The sequence below is a fragment of the Meleagris gallopavo genome, chromosome 6 (assembly GCF_000146605.3).
Source record: "Meleagris gallopavo isolate NT-WF06-2002-E0010 breed Aviagen turkey brand Nicholas breeding stock chromosome 6, Turkey_5.1, whole genome shotgun sequence".
Taxonomy (NCBI): Eukaryota; Metazoa; Chordata; class Aves; order Galliformes; family Phasianidae; genus Meleagris; species Meleagris gallopavo.
Window position 1 is genome coordinate 34,622,744 of NC_015016.2, and position 20,951 is coordinate 34,643,694.

General features: G+C 39.6%; 1 protein-coding gene across 1 annotated transcript in view; it reads left to right on the forward strand.

The window, feature by feature from the left end:
• The first annotated feature begins 6,416 nt into the window (after positions 1-6,416).
• The window catches only part of LOC104911522 (cyclic AMP-responsive element-binding protein 5-like), a 50,586-nt gene continuing 36,051 nt past the window's right edge, over positions 6,417-20,951 (forward strand). Inside the window, exons 1-3 of the mRNA XM_031553939.1 lie at positions 6,417-6,478; positions 14,591-14,662; positions 17,743-17,836. Of these exons, the coding sequence (XP_031409799.1) occupies positions 14,609-14,662; positions 17,743-17,836 (148 nt within the window). The 5' untranslated portion in view covers positions 6,417-6,478; positions 14,591-14,608. The remainder of the gene's footprint in view (positions 6,479-14,590; positions 14,663-17,742; positions 17,837-20,951) is intronic.

Below are 20,951 nucleotides of genomic sequence, written 5' to 3' on the forward strand. Positions count from 1 at the left end.
TTTTTTTCAGCACATTGCCATCCAGAGGCAATTAAAGGCACTGTACCAGCAGGCAGCTAGTGTTACCCTAGCTCAGACAACTGCAGTAACTTCAGGAATGGAGGAATGGGGTTTTCTGACAACATACAGGCATCTGTGTGGTATCCGAGGTAATCCTCCAGGCATCTTTCAGACCTAGTAGAGAGAAAGTGGCACTTACAGCTCACAATTCCTCTCTTCGCAACATAGATGTCTGCATCAAATGTATTGTTTTCATGTGCCTATTTCTCTCCACTGGTTATGGAGAGACTGAGGTGGAGGTGCTGAGGATGTTTGAAGTTAAGTTGTTATGTGTACATCATACAGTGCAGAACCTCTCAAATTAGTGTGGGTGAGCAGATGTAAGGTAGGAAGGAGCATATCACCTCAGCAGAGTTTTGTGTGTGGTGAAAGGCATGGCAGTTTAGCGCAGGAGCAATGCCATTTCTTCCAGCATATGTGTGGGTATCTCTGTCCAGCTCTGCATGGTGCCATGTACATAGGTGTAGTATTTTGTGAGGCACAGCTGAGACATATGGTTGGCCAAGGCATAATGTTTGGAGGCAGTGAACTTAAAAGCTAGCATGTGATTTTACGTACCTATAGGCATGTTGTTAAATCAAAGACTTTCTCTCCAGGGGGCAGGAGTGTTTTTTTGCAAAAGTAGATAGTACGCTGGTAATTGTCCTTCTTCTCCCAGATGGAAAATCAGAGAATGGATTGGGTTGGAAGGGACATCAAAAATCATCTACTTAAACCCCTCTGCTGTGTACAGGGTTGTCAGCCACTAAATCAGGCAATAGATGAGGCTGCCCAGAGTCCCATCCAGCCTGGCCTGGAACACTTGCAGGGATGAGACATCCACAAATGTCTCCTTTCAAGTTGGCAGAGGACAATTCCTGGAATGATTTTGATATAAGGTGGAGGCCTTATTTATCAACACACTTCTGGGAAACTATAAGATCTTCCCTATTCTTTTCTCCCATATCAGTTCACATTTATCTTGAAGTAAAACTTTTTAAACAACTGGTTTTTATGGAATAAGGTTCATGGAGCTGTGATAAAGCACTTCAGGCTGTAACTTACACTTGTTTCTGAGGCTTCACTTTTATTGCTTCAAAAAATTCTCATATGAGCTCATTTTAGAATTGAGTACTTCAAAGGTTGTTCAGTCCATGTTCCTTTGAGGCTGCCTGTGCAGCCCTATAATTTTTTCCCATGTTCTATTCTCTCTTTTTTCCCCCCCTTTCATCCTTATTAACTGGAAAACACCAAAGGGATTTTCACACACCAAAATGAATAGTCTTGCAATATTCTAGCAAGATTACTGTAAAATCACAGTCCATAGTGGATATGCATTTTCATGTTCATATTCTATCCATGATCTGGTCTTGCTACCTTGACTTGCTTGCTGTAGATCTGCAGGTGGGACTATTCTGATAAAGCCCTCCAAAGGGGATTTGAGCTAAATCAGAAATAATTGTTTTACCACACAGCTAAAGTCTCCCATCAAAAACCACAGGCTATAGAGTTTTGAAAAGGAGTGAAGGAAAGAAGGGATCACTGCCAACCTGTATGTAGTCTGATAATTTCTGCTTCCTCCTCCCTTTCTACCAAATATAAGGGCACATCCAGTAGAGCAATGGGCTTGATCTCTCTAACACATCTTGAAACTGGGGTCCTCACTGTGAGTTGTGGGACTGCATTATCTGTTTGGAAGTTGTACTAACATTGCCTTATCAACTCTTGCAAAATGGATTTTGCAGTCAATCTTGTCACATGTGTGAACAGAAGAGCTAGGATGGAATTATAAAATTGCCTAAAATGTGCATTGAGAAAGAAACCTAAATATTTCCATAATTCTACACTTAAACAATAACACAAACATCGTCTTCAAAGTACTTTTTCCTGTGGCTTCAGTTTATTTCCTTTTTTAGCAGGAAAATAGGAGTGAAAACTGAAAAGAGGTTGCCAGAAGTCCTTAAGAAAAGAAGATAGGAAGGTCTTAATTGAAAAATTAAGTACATGTGAAAGCAGTAGTAACTATCTGAAACTTCATAGAGATAGAAACTTCAAAGAAATTTCTCTCTGTGAAGAAAACCTAACCTTTGCCTATAGAGTTGGATAGTAAGTCAGGGAAAATTATGACAGCTAGAGTACACGGTTATAATGGCCTTCATAGTATTAGCATGTACTTGGAAAGAAGAATCCTTTAGTAATGCAGCTTTCTGAGAGGAACTCCTGACTCTCCTCAGATGCTTGATCTGAGGCAGGTGGTGCACCTGTGAGGATCTGTTAATCTCTTAGGTCGAAAGTGTCTTTCCAGAAGTGCTCTGTGTTTCCAAACACTAAAGCCATAACCCATTAACACTTGATTGGAAGCAGTCATTGATACTGCTAACCGATAAAACCTGCCTTTGCAGGCTACCTCAGTTGTATGGTAATGTTGTGATGACAATTACTGCTGTAGATCAGGAGCTCTGAGGCATAAGTAGACCTGTTCAGTTGATACAAGACACCTATAGCATGTTTGTTGTACAGGCAGGTAAACTGTAATAAGTTTGGTGATTCTGTATGCAAATATTATTGGGTTGACTCTTCAGGCTTTCTGTGTACTGGATTATATTATCTATAACATTAGAAGTTGTTAACACTTCTGATTAATTCTGAAATAAGGGTATTTTTTCACTGTTCTGGTATAAATCCCAGTGAGCTTCTCATCCTCCATTAGAGGTCAAAGGAATTGTATATTCATATGCTTACTAGACCATCAAAACAGCTTATGTAAGAGATACTCATTTTAGAAACTGAGGCAATTATATGTTGAAGTAGCTTTAAAAGAAAAAAAAAATCTAACTTCTCATACAAAGAATTCATTATTCATGACTCTCAGTAACTGAAAATGAGATAAATTGTGTTAATTAAAAATGAAAATATCAGAATCCGTCTATGCATCCCAGTCCCAAAAGAATGACCTTGTAGCTACAAAGTACACTGTGGATATAAGTACATATGTGTTTATTTCCTGGCTTTTCCATCAATTTAGCATGACTTGGGATATATCATGTCAGCTGGGATTTTAAAGAAGAGGCCACAGGTATAATACACGTAAAGGTCACTGCACTTAGTACGATTCTGGGCATCTCCAGACTCTGTTTAAAAAATTCAGACTTCAAATTTGTTGTTTTTATCTTGTCTGTAATTTCAACACAATATTACATCTGTGTAAGAATCCTGAGAGAAGAATGAGCAGAATAATGTGCATGTGTCTGACTTTTCCTTATTTGCTTGCTTTCTAAGATAAATATTCCCTAAAGGGATATGATGTGAAGAGGGCGTGTGCAGCATAGCCTGAAATTGAAGTCCTTTTAAAGTATTTTTGATTGGACAGCTAAAAAACTGGAGGCAGTCAATATCACTACTTGCTCTAGGCAATCTCAGCCAAGATTTTTTCATTTTTCCCAGAAGAGCTATGGCCAAGATGGCTGAGGCTTGAAAGCTGTGTATTTACATAAGCGCAAGTTACAAATCTGTGGTTTTTAGGGATGTTTGAATTTCACCGCTTTACACTTGCAGCATGTTACAAGTTGCTGTGAGTTGTTCGCAGATTGTGAATGTACAGCCTATGGAGAATTAATCCTTACTTTGCCTCCTTCTTTTAGGAAAGTCATAGTTTTTCATGTGTGCTGGATTGTAGTATTCTTATTTGAAGTTATGGATAGGTCACTGCCAGAAATTAGTGGCCTGTGACTGGCTGGGAATTGTTTCATCTTGATGCACTGCCTCCTTAATGGAGACAATAATCCACCAGCCAGAAAGGATGCTTTTTTTAATGCAGCGTGGCAGTCTTTTTCAATATGGGTTCTGGAGAATTCCATCCTGAGACATACATGCAGTCCTTCAGGATGGAAAGAAATGTCGGGAGCATTCCCTGCTGTTTGCATGTGCACTTGCCTGTTGGCGGGTGCTGCTCAGTTGATTCTGGATAGCATGGTCACATCCCTGCCTGTCTTGAGGCTTCTCTGAGATACTGCTGCTTGAACTGCTGTTTATGGGTATGGATACAGGCAGGTTGTTGTTTCTCACTTTCATGCAGCAGGTGTTCTGCAGAGTGGTTTGTGTCACGGACTTGGAGAGGTGAACACCTCACAAATACCTCTGGGTGCTTTTTCCTTTCACCCAAGTGGTGGGGAAGGTTGAGCTTCTGTGCTCAGGGCAAGCGGACACATGAGAAAAACTCAAAGACCTCTTTTGGACTCTCTTAAGTGGTAACCCCTCTCTTGGGTCCCGTCCTCTTGATTGACCCAACGGTTCAGGCACTTCTGGGATGGACACCGGACCCAGACTGGCGGGTCTGTGGGAGGGGGAGCAGCTCAAAACCCTGCTTTTTTTTTTTGTTTGTTTGGGATGTCTGCCAAGCAGTCTGTGGGCTGTTCTGTCTCTCTCCTGGTCAGATACATGAATTACCAGGGCACAGCTCTCAGGTGGAAGGAGAGCATCAATGTAGCTAAGGATTCAGAGCCACTACTGTGCATGGCTCACTTGTTCTGGCTCCAGATCTTGGTGGTGGTTCCTGCTTTCTCAGCACTTCAGAAGAAATCAAAGATAAGCATGGCTTCCCTTCCGAGTGATATGTGCAGCTCCCTGGGGACTGCAAGGGGCTGTGTTGGGGCCACTATTCCAGCCTCAGAAGGCCCATGTATGCTACTGAGCTCCTCCATGAGGAGGTTGTTGGGCAGGTATCACTGGCTTCCTAATGAGAATGATCCTCCTCAGGAAGCAAAACATGTTTCATACAGTGGTGGTTGGGCAATGCTATCTCAATAACATCCAGAACAAGCTGAGAAGGGCCCAATTTGTTGATGGTATCTGCAGCAGATCCTAATTTGTTGGCGATACCTGCAATGCACACATCCCATGACTGCTAGTGTACCTTCAAGTCTTCCAGCAGATGTAGACTAAAATACCTGGCCTCAAAAAAGGCTTTGCTTAACTTTTTTAAGCTGCACTTCTGGTCCATAGTTATAGTTGTTTTGGTAGGGTAAAAGCCTCTAGTCTGAAGAAGAAGCTGGTTGTAACCTGTAACAGGGCCACTGGAGTACAGGAGCTCTCACTTTAATATCTGCAACTTCTCTGAATATATATTTTTTTCTAAGCTACTAATAAGTTAGAGAAAATCCTTGCTTACTCCTTATGGCCTGTTTAAAGTCTAATTGTGTTGTGCTTGTATGGGAACTGTTAAGTCATGGCCTGAACCACTGATTGACCACCTGAGGCAAGCACTGTCAGCCATGGGAGCACAGGTGAAGGCGATTCAGCTGTGTGACTGGAAGGGATGGAGCCTGGCTGCACCTCTCCTAGACCCCATTTAAGGGCTGACTGGCACTAGGAAGGATCTCCTTCTGGAGATCTCTCCTCTGTGGAGTCTTTCCTGTGAACCTAGATCTTTGGATATAGGTGAGAGTTCTTTCCCTGCTTATTTCTTTTCCCATTTTCACCATGATAATCTTTCCAGCTGTAATACCAGCTGTAACATGTGCTACATAAGGATGAGGTGGAAAGAGCTTTTAAACTTGAATCCAAAATTCAAACACTCTTATTTTAACAGTAGGATGACTCCATCTTTGTGTTCGTAAAAAACATACAGAAGAGCCTAAATCCAAATGAAAGTCGCCTGAAATCGGTTGTTAAGCTGCTGTCAGTAAATGTTGTTACAGGATGGTGAGAAACTAAGAGTGTCTGAAGATAAGGGATACGTAGTGGAGATTTCCAGTAGTAGTTCTGGACATTCGGAGTTTGAAGTGCTGCAGATCAGCTTGATAGTTAGGACTGTAGAGAAGAGTTTTCAGTTCTTAATGTCTATGACTTTCTTGTGCTGAGTGCTGCCTGAGGAGGTGTGCAGGCTGCCAATGTTCCCAGCAGAAATTTGTTACACTAAAGGATTTTATCTTACACTAAGGACAGTGAATGCTGAGGCTTGATTCAGGAGTTTGGGTCTTTTTGAAGAAAGAGAAGTTACCAACTATAAAAAATCTTTACAAAATTTAATTATAAAAGAGTGAAAGTTAATAATTAATGGCATGTAGCAGAGTTATTAATGGCCTCATTTTTCTATGTAATGAAAGTCTTAAGTTGTCCTGTCTGTTAGTTATGAAGCCAAAAAGTAAAAGCAAGATTGATCTTAATTTCAAATTATTTTAAATACACAGAATTACAAAATTGTATCTATAAAGTGTAAAAAGTTGATACACAGAGTTCTAGTTTAAGGTTTATTTTATATAATAAAATGGAAGGAGAACTTGGGCTGGCAGAATTTTCAAAGCCCGTGTTAAAGCCCCTAACTGCTTCTGGTATGAAAGTCAGCTAAGCAGCTTTGTGTTTTTGTTTCCCCCAGGATATCTTTTATGCTTTCTTTTTTCTTCCTTCCCTTTGGAAGTCCAAGTGTTTATTTGCATGCAAGGTAGGTGAATTCTTTTATCTATTTGTGTATCATAAACCAAAGCAATTAGCATACTGCAGTTACAGTATACTTAAAAAACAAAACAGCCCTTCAAAACCCTCAGTCAATATTATTCCTGGAGGGAAAACTCTTAATTAAATTGTATGCAAACTATAACAATAGGCAAAGTTGTTTGGTGTTTAATAATAACTGTTGGGGGTGGGAGGGGGGGGGCGAGGGGGAAAGAGTGAAAAAAGTAACTGTAGCATGGAGCTTTGCATGCCATTAACCCAAGGATAGAAATGAGGTCAGCCTTTGAAGGGACAGACAACATGCTTATCTGCCAACATTGGAAAGTCCCAAAAGATTAGCTTATTTGCCAGATGTTACTGGGAGTTCATCATTGACACCCTCTACTTCATGGGCTTCATTTCTCGCCACAGTTGCAATTGCCTTTTCTGCCCTTTATAGGCTTCCTGTAGATCTTCTCCAGTACATAACACTTGAATTTTTCCTCAAAGTTGTTGTGTTGTTTCTTTTCACTTCACAGTAATAGACATGATGAACCGTCTTAACTTGAGAAGATGATCTGCAGACTCTTTGTTTTCCTTTCGTACATTCACAATAAAGCTCTTGGTATAAGAACTACTGGCAAGAAGCATAACAGCTTCCACAGCTCTGGGAATGGTGCTGTGCTTGTGAAAGGGTTTGCAGAAGACAGAGGACCCACTTCACTTAACACTATTAACCTTTGAGAGAGGAGTGAAAATTGGGGCAGGCGGACAAGCCGTGCATTTTCTGATGTTTTTTTTTCCCCTTTTTCCTGGCAAATAGCTGTATATACAATTCTAAACATCCTGTACGTAATGATTAGTAACTCACTCGGGCATCACATATTGCACTGTAGTGGCATTAAGTATGTAACCCTCTAAAACCTAGTAATGAGAGAGCAGGTGCAATTGGATCTGTGTTAATAATGTCTGTGAGAGTCTGGAATGGAGTCCTCTGCGTGTATCTTCTCCTTTAAGTCTTGTGTTTGCTGGTAAATATTGATTTCAGCTAATGGTGGTTTTAACTTCTGTGTGCATATTCTGTGCCCCAAGGGACCATGTCCCAAATAGGGAGAAGCTAAGACTAGCTCATAAAGAAAAAAGAGCAAATACATTTTTTCCTTTAAAACACTAGCTCTTAGTGTTTGTCTCTTGAAGCAAGATTCCTGCCACTTCTGTTACTGTAGGTTTTTTTTTTTGCAGTTCTCTCCACCTCTTTTTGTAGGACAATTTGAGATGGACGGTGACTTATGTAGAGAGAGGATATTATCACTACTGAGCAACCAATCAAAGGTTGGTTGAACCTTTGAGAGTTTTCTTCAGACCATTTAAGGTGTCTTTTTGAATTCTGTTCTAAGATTTTTCTCCCTTTCTCCCTTTTTCTCTTTTTACTATCCCAACACCCACAGCAGTTTAAATCTCCTAGCATAAGTACTTAAGTTGAATACCTAATGGGATAGTTATTAACGTTGGGATGAATGTGAAATTGACTAGCCATAGACACTTGACATTCTTCTTAACATTTGGCATGTTGAATCTTAGACTTAGATTTTGGTTTTACTTAGCAGATCTGGGTTTTTCCAACAGTGAAGAAGCTAGCAGAAAAATTGAAAGTAGGTAAAATGGAGAAGTGATATAGGTGTTGTTTCTGTCTGCTGGTTTGTGAAATGTTCATTGTCAAATAGTGACTCTTCCTTGTATTGCCTGTGTTTGTGGTTATATTGCTATAGCCCATGTTGCTGCTGCTGCATGTTCTGTGAAGCAAGCCTCTGCATTGTCAGCGAGGTTGCAGTCAGGTCTTGTGCTGTTTCAAACTTGTAATGAGGGAAAGCAGGTATTAGGCCTGTTCTGCAAATGACATCAGTGGGGGACAGTTACAAAGCTACAAGCCTGGAAGGCTTCCAGGGGAGGCAGTCCATACTTGGTCAGTTGCAGAGTGTAAAAGAACCATAATATTCCTTGAAGTGCTTTTGCAGAGTTGAAGTAATAGATATCTTTCCCTATAAAGATCTGATTTCTCCTGTAGAATATTTCTGTGCTGAGATAACTTTCATGAACTTTAAGTGCTTTTTTTTTTTTAATTTGCTCTCCACCTTTCCTACTTCCTTTTACTTTGTCTTCTGTTGCTTGTGCTTAATAATCCCATGGTTATTTCCATAAAATAGGAAATCCTCTATACCAAGAAAATCCATGCTGGTTTTCACATACTGATGTGGAGAGCCTAGGCGATGTGTATTAATACTCTAAACTTGTGCATCTTCTCTAGACTTAAGATAAAGCTCATCCAGTGCAGAGGACAAATTGTGCACTCTACCAAATGTTCCTGTCTTGTGTGGATGGAATATGGTGTTGGGTTCTAATTCTGCTGTTGTATGGGAAGGCAGCAGGTCATCTGCTCTCTATTTTGAGTTTCTTTTTCAGAAGAATCCTTTTACTTTTTTCCTCTTTTCTTGGTTTTGTACACAGTGGACTGCAGGCCTCATTTCCATGTTCTCCATCTCATTTCCACTGGTGGCTCCTTGTCTCCAGTCCCTTTGGGGGTGCTGCTTTCCCCCACTTCCCCTGCTTCTTGACTCTTGAGTTTTTGAACTTCATTCTTTGTCCCTTTGGAAGAAACTTCCTACCTTTTGTTTCCCTTTTCTGTTTGGTTACTCTCAGTTCTACTTATTCTGTCTTTCTTTAGAAGAAAGAAGGAGATCTTCAAGAGATGGTTATTAGGTTTTCCTTGATTACAGAAACAGTGTTTTACAGTGGTCAAATACTGAGTGGGGAAGCAAGAACGCTTCTGCCTCTGGTCTGGAGACAGATGGGTATACCTGGAAGAGAGAGCGATGGGGAGAGCTTTTAGATTGTTGGGAAGCCTTCCCAGCACTGGAATATGTTCATACAGGCAGTAAACGAACTGAGTAGCTCTTTAAAAAGAACTGGGGTGTTTGGCAAGCGTGAAAATGCAATATTTTTTGGTACGCTGTCTTCAGCTGATCCTGAAGCATGCCGTTGGCCAGCACAGGTGGCAGGGGACGTCAATACCAGCAAGACACCCTGTGTCACACAGACAGTGATCTCTGCTGCCAGCCATGGGGATGGAACCCAACGCGGCTCACTGTTGAGGCAATTCGCACATCAACCGCTTTTTGAGAGTGCTCTGCTCTGCCTGAAGATTTATGGGGTTCTTCTCTTTTAAAACAAATGAATAAAGGCCCAAGCTGAGTGTTTTTCCACATATAAATGTCATGAATGTAATGACAAAGACTTCACTGGAGTACCAATGAGGGCTTGAGCCCCAGCTCAAATGTGTATCACATTAAAGGCCTTCTTGGGGACTCCAGACGCAAATTACTTTCCAGCATCCAGAACCATTTGGAAATGCTTTAATCCTGCAACAGGGGGGGTTCTAATGGAAATGCTGACAGACTCTCTGTTGTAGCAGCTGGAGCAGGCAGGGTCGTGATAATGAGCTCTGTATGTGTGCATGTGGAAAGCATGATGCTAGCCTCAGAAAGCAAGGGCTTCCACTGGGTGCTCCATGCAAATGAAAGCACCACGCACCGTTTCAGCACAATGCTACTTAACATTGGTTTGCTCATGCAAGGGCATATGGGGAACGACTGTAGGCATTAACCCTGCATATGCTATGCTTCCAAAACCAACAAGTTGTAATAGCATTTGCAATAACCCCATAATTATCTGTAAATGATCCTGTGCTGAAGAGCTGCCACTAGCATTTTAAAGCACTGCATACATCGATGGGGTTCTTTGATATTCACAAGTGCACCATAACTACATTTCCTCTCACTTCTTGTACATTGTGACTATGACCCTAAGAAATAGGTGATGCTTCATTTATTGCTCATGTCTCTGCATAGTGGCTGCGGATTTTGTGCTTGTGTTTGGCAATCTTGGTGACCTGGGTCACAGCAGCCTGAAGAAACCTGTCCTGCAAACGTGCCCAGGTGATTAATTTCAACAAACAGGTTGCTCATATGAGCATAATTACTCACTTGTGTAAATGACAGGATTGGTGCTCTGACCTGTACCAGGCACATGGTAGTACACCTCCCCACCAGTTCTTTTTCACTGTTAATCAGAGGACTGAAAGCCTTGCAACGTTTAGACAGCTTGAGGTTGGAGGCTGAAATGTCACTTTTAAAAGAGGGTTAAAAAGGTCGCACAGCTGCAAATAATAATAGCCCAATGAAAATCAGACTCTTACTGCAGCCCACTTCAAGAATAACATTGAAACAGGAAACAAGCCTGCTTGATGTTTTTACCAGTAAGGCAATAAGATTACTGCTGAGTTTAAAAAGGGGGAGAGGGAGTCAGAAAGGAGTGTGCTTTCTTGGTGTCCATTGTTAGAAGTATTTTTCTGATCCAGAAGGGACGGTTTTGGGGTTCTGCTTGAAGAGTGTGAGAGCACGACGTGCTTCTCTGGATGCTGCTGGGAGGGGGTCTAACTTGTTGCTGTGCTCTGAGAGTGGTTTTGTTTCTTCTGTTTGATTTATGTTTCTTCTCTTCTTGTATGCATCACTGCAGGCTTCAGCTTTATTACTTACAATAAAAAATGTTTAGAAGCATCTTATGCAGAAGTTAAGGAATAGAAGAGCACGTTGGCTTGCTGCAGTGCTTACTTTTTCCTAGATGTGGCATGGCTTGGAGAAATCTTTCTGTGCTTCTTCTATATTTTTGTTTATTTATTTTTATAGCTAGAATACCTTAGTTGCTTCTGAGCAGGGTGATATTTCAGAAGAGTGGCAGGCTACAACAGTGTAGCAGATTTCCTCACTTCTATATTCAGCCAATAAGGCTCTTTACATGGTCACAATAGGGCAATAAATGCTGACAGATGTTGTTAACGTCTCTATTAAAATTCAACCCCCTTTTCTGCTGCATTAAGCATTCATATCTATACCTACTGTTAATAAAACCAGGACTAATGCGAACAAATCAACATTATTGCGCACTTATGTTTGTAACTCTTATATGTCTCTTTGAAGAGGCCATGCAGTTGCAATAGGCTGAATTATCGATACATGAATAAAAATAAGGCAGAGCAATTCTTTACCTTTTCAGTCATCACAGATTTGCCTGATATTCTTTGTGTGCATTCATTGTGGCAGTCGTGTAGTACTGTGGAAAGTGCGTGAGTGTAACTTGAATATTTAAGACCCTGAAGGTTAATAAGCACCTTAATTTAGATGGAAAGGTTGCCGTGATTTATTTTTATTAGGTGCAGTAGATATGTTGCCATTGCTTGCGTGATTTCCTTCGTACTTGCTGAACCACCTGCACAGGCTGTACAGAAGGGAACTTGGGTTGTGTGGCCCTGCACACTTTCTCTAAAGGCAGCAGGCAGCTTCTTTCACTCGTTTATTCTCCTAAGTGATTCAGTGTGATTACAGCCACAACCACAGTGACGGCGTTAGATATAAATATGAATTCTGGATAATGCAGCTTGACTTGAGGGCATCGCACTATCTGGTAACTTGTTTTAGGGGTCAAGTCACATGAGGCAGCATCCTGGAGGGCACACGTGGTGGGGCCATTCTGGATTATTTATTTTGTTATCTTCTTAATGCTAGCCTCTGAAATAGTCTGCTAAGAGTGATTCTGGGGATCCAGCAGTTGCTCATGCATTTGTGGTAAACAATTACTTGATGTTGGATCTGACACCTTCTCAAAGTACTGGGGATAAAATCCAAGTCCATGTTTTCCTCAGTCAATTCCAACATTCTGGATGCTGATGTGCACCACATATTACTTTGGTGCTTGCCCCATGTTGTCTACTTAGATAACCTTGGTAATTATATAATTTTATGTACTTATGGATTTAGGGATTAAATCAGAGTGCTCAAAGAGAGCAGAGAAGTCTTACATGTTCAGTACTCAATTAGAAAACAAAATCCAAATAATTTATGGCAACATATTAAAATTCACTCGGACGCTTGGGACCAGAATTGTTGTTCTCTGTTTTCTCTAACTAAGTACCATCCATTGTTCTGCTATTGCAAATGCAGTTGTCACTGTCCCCTGAGGAGGGGAGGAAGAGGTAACATAAACATTTGGCAGAGCTTCAGTTGCAGGAGTAATTGAGATCTCAGATAAAACCTTTTTTTCCTTTTTATTCTGTGAAAAGGTCTTTAGGAAAGACAACATTGCAGGGTCACATACCATAAATAGAGGTGGATTTAAAAATCAAACTAGCTGGGGGTTTTGTTTTTGTTTTTGTGGGGCTTTGTTTGTTTAGTCAGTTATCTCTCTGCTGGCTGTTTCTCTAGGGCAGGATAGCATTAATTCTGAGAATTTTTATTGCTTCACCTCTGAAGAGCCTGTCTATGCATAGACTGGAACTGAAATAACTGAAATTAGAAGAAATTTAACACTTTAAGTTATTTTAATGTAAGTCTTGATGTAAACATGCTCTTTCATTTCTGATTATGAGTGTTCTATTTCAGTTTAACAGAGATGTAAGTTAAAACAGGATATGAATAATCTTAAGGGAGTAAATCAGGTTCGATTGTAGCTATTTCAGTTCCAGCCCTGGTGTAGCTGGATAGCTGAGCTGGGGTCTTTCTTAGCACCTGACTGTATTTGGTGCAATGAATCGTCTGTCTCAGGCCAGGTTTTAGTGGAGATGTTTGTATCAAGAAAACCAGTTGGTGCTAATCAGCACCTTGAGGAGTAGGATCCTTGTGGAGGTTAAAGGTGAAATGAAACAGGTATGGGAGTCAGTGGAGGTGGTAAAGGAAGCTCTGTTGTCTTTCTTTTCTTTTTTTTGGTCATATGTAGGAAATACACTCTTAGTTCCAACGCTGTTCACTGGAGTAAAAAGGAAATAGTTATCATCTAAAAATTTTGTTTCTACAAAAAACTTACATTACTGAAGATAATCACTGTAATTACAGGTCTGGGCTGATGTTTGAGTTAACAGTACGTTTATTGTTTGCTCTTGAAAATAAAGTCTACCAAATAATAAGATTAAGTGTGGTTAAATCATTCCTGATAACCAGGAGTGACACACTGATTTTAGAAATCGATGGCAAAGTAGAGTAATTTTATTACTTGTACTGCACATTTTTGTGCCTTTAGGATCAAATTCTGCTTCTTTACTAAGATATTCATTTTGGTTCTATGAGAATTCACACAAACACAACTCTAATATTTGTGTAAGCGTGGTTATGGTGAGACTGAATTTTAAGGGATTTAAAGCCGAAGTCATTGATGGTGCTGTAAGGTGGGTCAACTACTTCCAAATCATATTGCTAATTGTAACAACAGGCTCCAAAGATTCAGCAAGAAGAGATTTGTTTATTTTAAGTCCTAGGCTGTTACTAACAAATGATTTTTGCTCACTCTGGTCAGGGCCACTCTGGGAATATTGACCCAAATCAGCCACGTTGCTGCGTTCTGAGGGCAAATGCTTTCCTCCTGCCTTATTTACTTAAGACCCAGAGGCTCTTCCTCAGGCTTTGGAGTTTAATTATGGGGCTGTGACTGCTATGGTGAAGTTGCAGTTTCAGTCAAAGCTTCTGGAGTTCCTTAGGACCTAGTTGATCTTTTAAAGAGTGTTGATGCATCTTAGTCTGGTGCGTATCCAGAGCCTGCATATAATACATTTAAGTTATTAATATTGAACAGTATGGACAAAGAACTTTGAAAAGTGGGCTCTTTCTCAGAAATAACCTAGGCGTCTGGTTTTAATATTGTTCAGGAGGAACTGAAGAAGGAAAGGTAAAAACCCTTAATTCGAGATATTTCAGAGCAGACACGGTCTTATCTAATAACAACATTGAACATATGCTTTTTCTCTGAGGTGGGATTTCTGCTGCTAAAGCCTAATGGGCATTTTTTTCTTTCTTCAGAATAAATGTGTGCTCAGGAAGGAGTAATTAGAGCTTAGACTTAGAGAGCCTGCTAAATAATAGCAAATGCAGTACTGTAAGGATGACACTTTGTTCTGCTTTTTTGGGGGGGCTTTGAAATGAAAACAAAAACTGTCAAGATTGCGCATCGCGTGTATTCGTGATGTTCAGAATGTATATATTCATAGGTTCCCTTTCTTTCCCCTTCCCCTTTTAACATGTAGATTTATGAGGAGTCAAAGATGAACTTGGAGCAGGAGAGGCCTTTTGTCTGCAGTGCCCCAGGCTGCTCACAGGTGAGTGGAGTCAGCGGTGATATTAATTGAGTCCTCAGCACTAGCTCTGGCTTGCATGCCTCCTGATATATTAGCACGTGTCTAATAATAATGTAGGTTGTTTTTTTAAAGTCCTTCCTGCCCCTCAATTCCCTCTTTGCTCCACATGATGTTACTAAAAAATATTTAAGGCAGACATAACAGCAGTTTAAGATTGAGTTGGTAGAATGCTTCTCAAGCTTCTGTTCCTTTCCTTGTCTCATCCTAATGTTTCAAGCCAGCTATTGCAAATTCCTTAAAGGCTAGTATGAGGGGACACACTAAGCAAGATGCGTTTGTCTTTTTTTTCTTGCTCATATGTGGGATGCAATATGTTATGTTTCATACTATGTTGATACTATATTGATATTGAGACTCTCCTCTTTTTAAAGAGGACATATAACACTAAATATAACACTACTTTTTTTTTTTTTTTAAATTGTCTTTGAGAGATTTACTCTACTAAATATTCTCCATTGAAAGTGCAGCCTCTAGATGAATTCTGCCCCAGGATGCACATGTGGGATTCCTGTTGACTGGCAACCTGCCATGTGCTTCTGAGGATATAATCTGACCTGTAATGTGAGATGTTTTATTTAAAAAAACCCAACCAAACAAAAAAACCATCCTGAAATGACAAGGATTTAAGCTGCTGAGATTTTTAATTGGACTTAAGGGTTTCTTCTGCAGAACCAATACCATCATCTCTTCCTGTTCAGTTGCCAAGGGAAGAAGTTCCATGTGTGGCACTTCCCATCCGAATTGGTTTAGTGAAGAGCTTGCAAGGAAAACTTTGAGGCAAGGACATATTTTGTGCTTTTGCCACAGGCTTCCTGTATGCATCTGTTTTAAGTGATTTAGCTTACCCATTTCTCAGATTCCTCCTCTCTTAATGAGGGTAATATTTCCTCCTATGTTTAAGGTTTTCAGCTGGCTCATATTTTTACAATCCCATAGGTTCTTACGGTGGAACAATGGGCTAACAAAGTACTGTATGAGTATCACCAGAATGTAGGCGTTTCTGTCAGCAGCTGAACTAAGAAAAAGGAGAATTCTGAGAATGAAGGCTGAGCAGTTTTGCTGTTTGTCTAAGTGGGAGCCTTTCTGTAGATCCTGGAGTGCATCTTTCTGATTGTCTCTCTGACCAAGGACTTGTGCCTTCAGCCCTCCACAGGCAAATTTAAGCTCCCGCTGGGCTATTCTCTCACAGAGATAGTATAATAATATCTGAGTCTTATGGTCAAAGTTGAACTTTTTGTTGAATTCCAGAACGAACTTCCACTCAAATCTTAACACTTAAGTGGACTTAAGTGTTTTCAGTCAGTGGAGGGGAGCTAATCCTCCCAACAAACTCATTTGTGTGCTCAGAGACACTATTTTGTTGTATGCAGTTGCAATTTAGGAAGGCAATGAGTTCAGGTGTGACTACATCATAAGAAGCATTTAATTTCGCACTCCAAAGCACGATCTCTGATTGCTGTGAATGTGGAATTGACACGAGTATGTGCTGTAGCAAGATGCCTGATGGCTTCTCCACCAGCGAGTGTGGATGTGTGTCTGAGGATGTTGATGTTCTGCATAAGAAAGTAGTTTACAAACAAAAGACACAAGAACCTGGGCTGGAGGAATAGCTTCTCCTCATACACACAAAGCCCTCTTTAAGCTTGGCTGCTTTCACTCTGGAGACAAACCATGGTGTTCCATGAAGGGAAATACTTTATTTTTTGTCTGACAATTTCATTGAGCAAAGTCTTTCACAAATTCCGTTTGTTCTTAACATAAATTTCTAGTGCTGCATTTCTTCCAGATGAGTAAGCAATGAACCAGGATTTCACAGTGAGGAAAAGGTCTTGGGGATTTTTTTTTTTTTTTCCAGGGAACTCATTTCCATTACTTACGCTGCTTTTTCTGTGGGCTTAAAGTCTCAGAAGGTGTATTCTACTGCAACTATTTATACCATAGCCACAAGCAAAGTCACTTAGCCAAGAATATATACTGTATTGACAGACTTATGTCACTTTAACTCTGTCATTACTAGTTTTTGACAGCCTCTATGTACCTGTTGCTTTAAAAATCTGCTTTTAATATATAATATAGTTTAGACATATATATACATATGTATATATTTTCCCAAGCCATGGTGAAACACCTCTCGGTCTTTACTAGTCCTGAACTAACCCTGTTAAAACTACTACAGTAGTTAACATTGAAGTTCTGCAGATTCACTTAGTGAAGGAAACTTAACTGAATTTTAACTTAGCAAACTATGTATTCAAGTGTTCCAACATCTTTTCAAGCTTTCTTTCCTTTGTCTTTATCAAAATGAGCTGTTTGTTGTAAAATTCTGCTATCAGAACCTGTTAGTACACCTATTAATTGCATTAAAAACAGAGCACTTCTTCTCTGCCTGACAAAGGGGAGGAAGATAATTTACTATTATGAAGGATCACCAATAATTGTAAGGTACTGAGCACCTTTGCACCGACAGTTTGATGTCAGTGTATTAGTTTTCCACAAATAAAGAAACATTTTGCCTGAATGCGTCTAGTATGGAAGAGCCGGCTTTTGTGAATATTCTTAGGAGTTCAGGAGATAGGTTGCAGAAAGACACAAAAGCAGAAAAATCCAGTGAAGTGATTTAAGATACGCTCATTACTTTGCATTTGCCGTGGGCTAAAAGCATACACAATAGCAGTTATCACAGTTCCTCGGGCATGTGGTGACATGTGAAGCTCTGGTAGTGGAGCATGTGTCCCAGACCCTTAGAAACCCAAACTTGATCTTGCTACATTTTCAAGCAAATGTGTGACCCCTTGCTGTTTGTAACCCCAGTGAGAACTTCATCAAATATATTTCTAAGAAGAGTACTGATGTTTGTTGCGTACACTCACTTGCATTTACAAATAGTCTGTGGCTGTTTTTGTGCCATTTGGACACATTTCTGGTAGGATACATTTCTTTCAAACTCTCATTTTTAAAGTTCTGTCTAATGCCAAAAGTTTATTAGAGAATTAAATTCTTTTTTTTTTTTTTCTTTTCCTCTCTCTGTTTTTGCCTGACAGCGTTTTCCAACAGAGGATCATCTGATGATTCACAGGCACAAACATGAAATGACTTTGAAGTTTCCTTCAATAAAAACAGATAATATGTTATCAGGTAAGAAGACATGAATTCAAGAGTCAAGATAACTATTCAGATGATGTTGAAAGTATGACTTCTACTGGAGAGCTAGTGGCAAAATACCTCAGTAGGTTTTTTTTTTTTAAAAAAAAAAAAGCTCCAATGAAATAACAAGTAGAGGTAAAATAAGCTAGAACGTGTATCTTTGGACAAAAAGACAGCTGCCATTCTTATGCCATCCCACAGATATGGCAAGAGAGGGAAGGAAATTGTTGAACCTCCGCCATGCTGGTAGCTCTATCAGTGACTCCCTTGTCAACATGCCAATGAAATATGGGCACTTAAGTGCATGTCACCTGGAAACCAGCAGTGAGTGTGTTAATGAAGTGCATTTGTGCTGCTGGAACAGGCCACATCATGTGAATCACCTTTATAAAGGCCTGCCCACTGTAAATAGCTGTAAATCCTTCAGCTGAAGAAAGGTAAATCAGGGGGTAATACCCAGTATTCTTTCTCCCTAGAATTAAGCCTCTCTCTCATCACTTCACCCCATCATACACAGAGGTTATACAGAACTATGTTTACATAGAATTACAGTCATTAGCTTCTTAAGTGGTTTTCTTATATTCTGGTCTGAGTAACCACACATTGTTGCTTGCTGACAATCAACAACTGCCAGGTAAGGTCAAACTAATGTTAGTCTTACCGTTTCTTTCCTCACCTATTCACTTTCCTATTGTATATTCCTTGGACTATCATAACAAATTCTTAAGAATAATATCATTAGGATTTGTCAGGCTTTGAAGTAGTTGCAGAAAAAGATTGCGATGGACGTGTGTGTGGATGTTAACCCTTTTTTTTTTTTAATTTCTTGTTTGAAATAGGTTTTTCAAGGTTAATTGTTCTTATCGTAATCTAGGAGTGTCTGCTCAGCAAAAATTCCTCCATCTGTTGTCATTTCAGGTACTCCTGTATCATGATTAAGAGGTTCTTCCTTACTGGTGGATTAAACACTTAATTTTTATGAAAATTATAGTTCACTAGCGATTGCTTGCAAATATTTGATTTGGATTTTGCTGGGGACTTTAGGTACCTGTGAGAAATCAGAGATCTAATCCCAAACGGATTTTATCTTTTTTCTCTTATTCTTGAAGATGCCATGGTGGATTACTATGATAGTAAGATTACTATGAACGAGAACTCAGCACACAGGAGAGCAGGGCTTGTGCAGCAGGTGCATACCAGTTGTGCCCACAGAATCCTGTGTTTGCCAGCATGAATGAGAAAGTGCTGCTCTTGCACTAGACAGTGTCCTCTGGCAGTGAAACTGCTTGAAGACATCTGTACTGTGAACATGTTTGCTCTGCGAAAGTGCTCAGTTTTGTTAGAACTTTGTTTGGCAAGAGTTTTGCTCTAGGGCAGTTTCTAAGGAGTATATTTGGTCCCCTGAGTAGAGTAGCTCTATTTATGTTTGGTAACTTCTGTGATCCTGCTCCTTCCAATGGATTGCTTTCAAAGGCAAAATGCATGAACTAGTTTACACCACTGTTACCAATAGTGAGGGCCCTTGGCATGCAGTCAGCTAAGTATGTAGAAGTGCAGAATTTTGTGACCATTTTGGCTACAGGTTGTTTCTGAGGGATGTGTTGTTTGTGCTTTGTGTATGAATATCTTCTGTAATAACGAGAGTGAAAAGCTGTATGTGTTCTCAGAGACTATGGCAAATATCTCAGCAACTTGATACTTTGTGTATGGCTTTTATGTTTTGTGCTTTTGGTGGATTTGTTCGTCATCATGCAGTCCTTGTATCGAAGCATTGCAGACCTTCTCTCTCCAGAGAGACATTGAAAAATGTTTGTTTCGTTACCCACCTAAACCCTGGGGAAATCTACATACCTTAAAGTTTAAGATGTTTTATTCTTAGATTGTGTAATGAACAATTAATGATATATGGGGAAAAAAGAGACAGGCATTTTTCTTAGACATTTGTCTTCATCTTCCTGTTTTTTTTTCCAATTTTGCTCATTCTATTATTCTTTTTTTTTATCCTTTAAATTTTCTGTCATCAGTAGTTTCAAAGAACTGCAGCAGCATTTGCCCCATAATAAGCAAGGTGCAGCATTACTAACCGATGCTGCTTTTCTTTTTTTATTTCTTCCTTTTTTAAGCTGTGTAGAAGTGAGTCTCTTCTTTTTTTCTCTCCAGTTGTGTACTATAATTTAATGTGGCACTTTGTGTTTGATTCCATTCATTATTTCAAAAAGATTGTGAAAAAAATTTGTAAGCAATTAGTACATACTAAATAATGGGCTGCATGCTTTCAGGTAGCCGTTACATTATTTTCTGTGTTTCAAGATGTAGTTCATCACCCATTCTGACAGTTAATCTAATATCAGTGATACTTAGTATGCACTAAGCACATCTTATAAGAACCATTATTGTCAATATATACTAAAATTGAGGGGTTCTTGATCTTGTACCAATACAGCATGAAAACCAAACAAAATATGATTCAGGAAGTAGGAACATGCTTCTTATGTGAAATCTGCTGAGATCTGGAATATTGATCTGCAAGTGAAAGTTAAAAGTATGTGCTATACATAAAGGTAGATATTGTTATGTAGGTGGAATCAGTGTTTAATAAAAAAGGTTCCATGACCTGGTTGAAATTATTGATTCTATTCTGACTCATTTGGTGTGTATAGCAAAGAGTTCACTATGTTATCAACTAGCTCCACTACATTTACTTTTTTTTTTGCTGGTTGATGAACAAATTTTATGGTATCTGGCAAATTTTGAACTAACTCAGAAACTTCAGGTACATTGACAGAATCACACAGAATTGCAGAGGTTGGAAAGAACCTCAAGAAATCATTGAGTTCAACTCCTCTTCTAAAGCAGATACCCTACATTAGGTCATACAGATGGGTGTCCTGATGGGTCTTTGAGTATCTCCATAGAAGATTTCACAACTTCTCTGAGCAGCCTGTTCCAGTGCTCTGTCACCCTTACCACAAGTAAACAGATTTATGTTCTCTGATGTTGTAAATGTATAAAAGGTCCTTAGAAAGCATTTCATTATGGTCAAGAGATTCTTCTGTTGGATAACTTGACATTTGTTTAAAAAGAGAGGGAAAAAAAAAAGTAATGT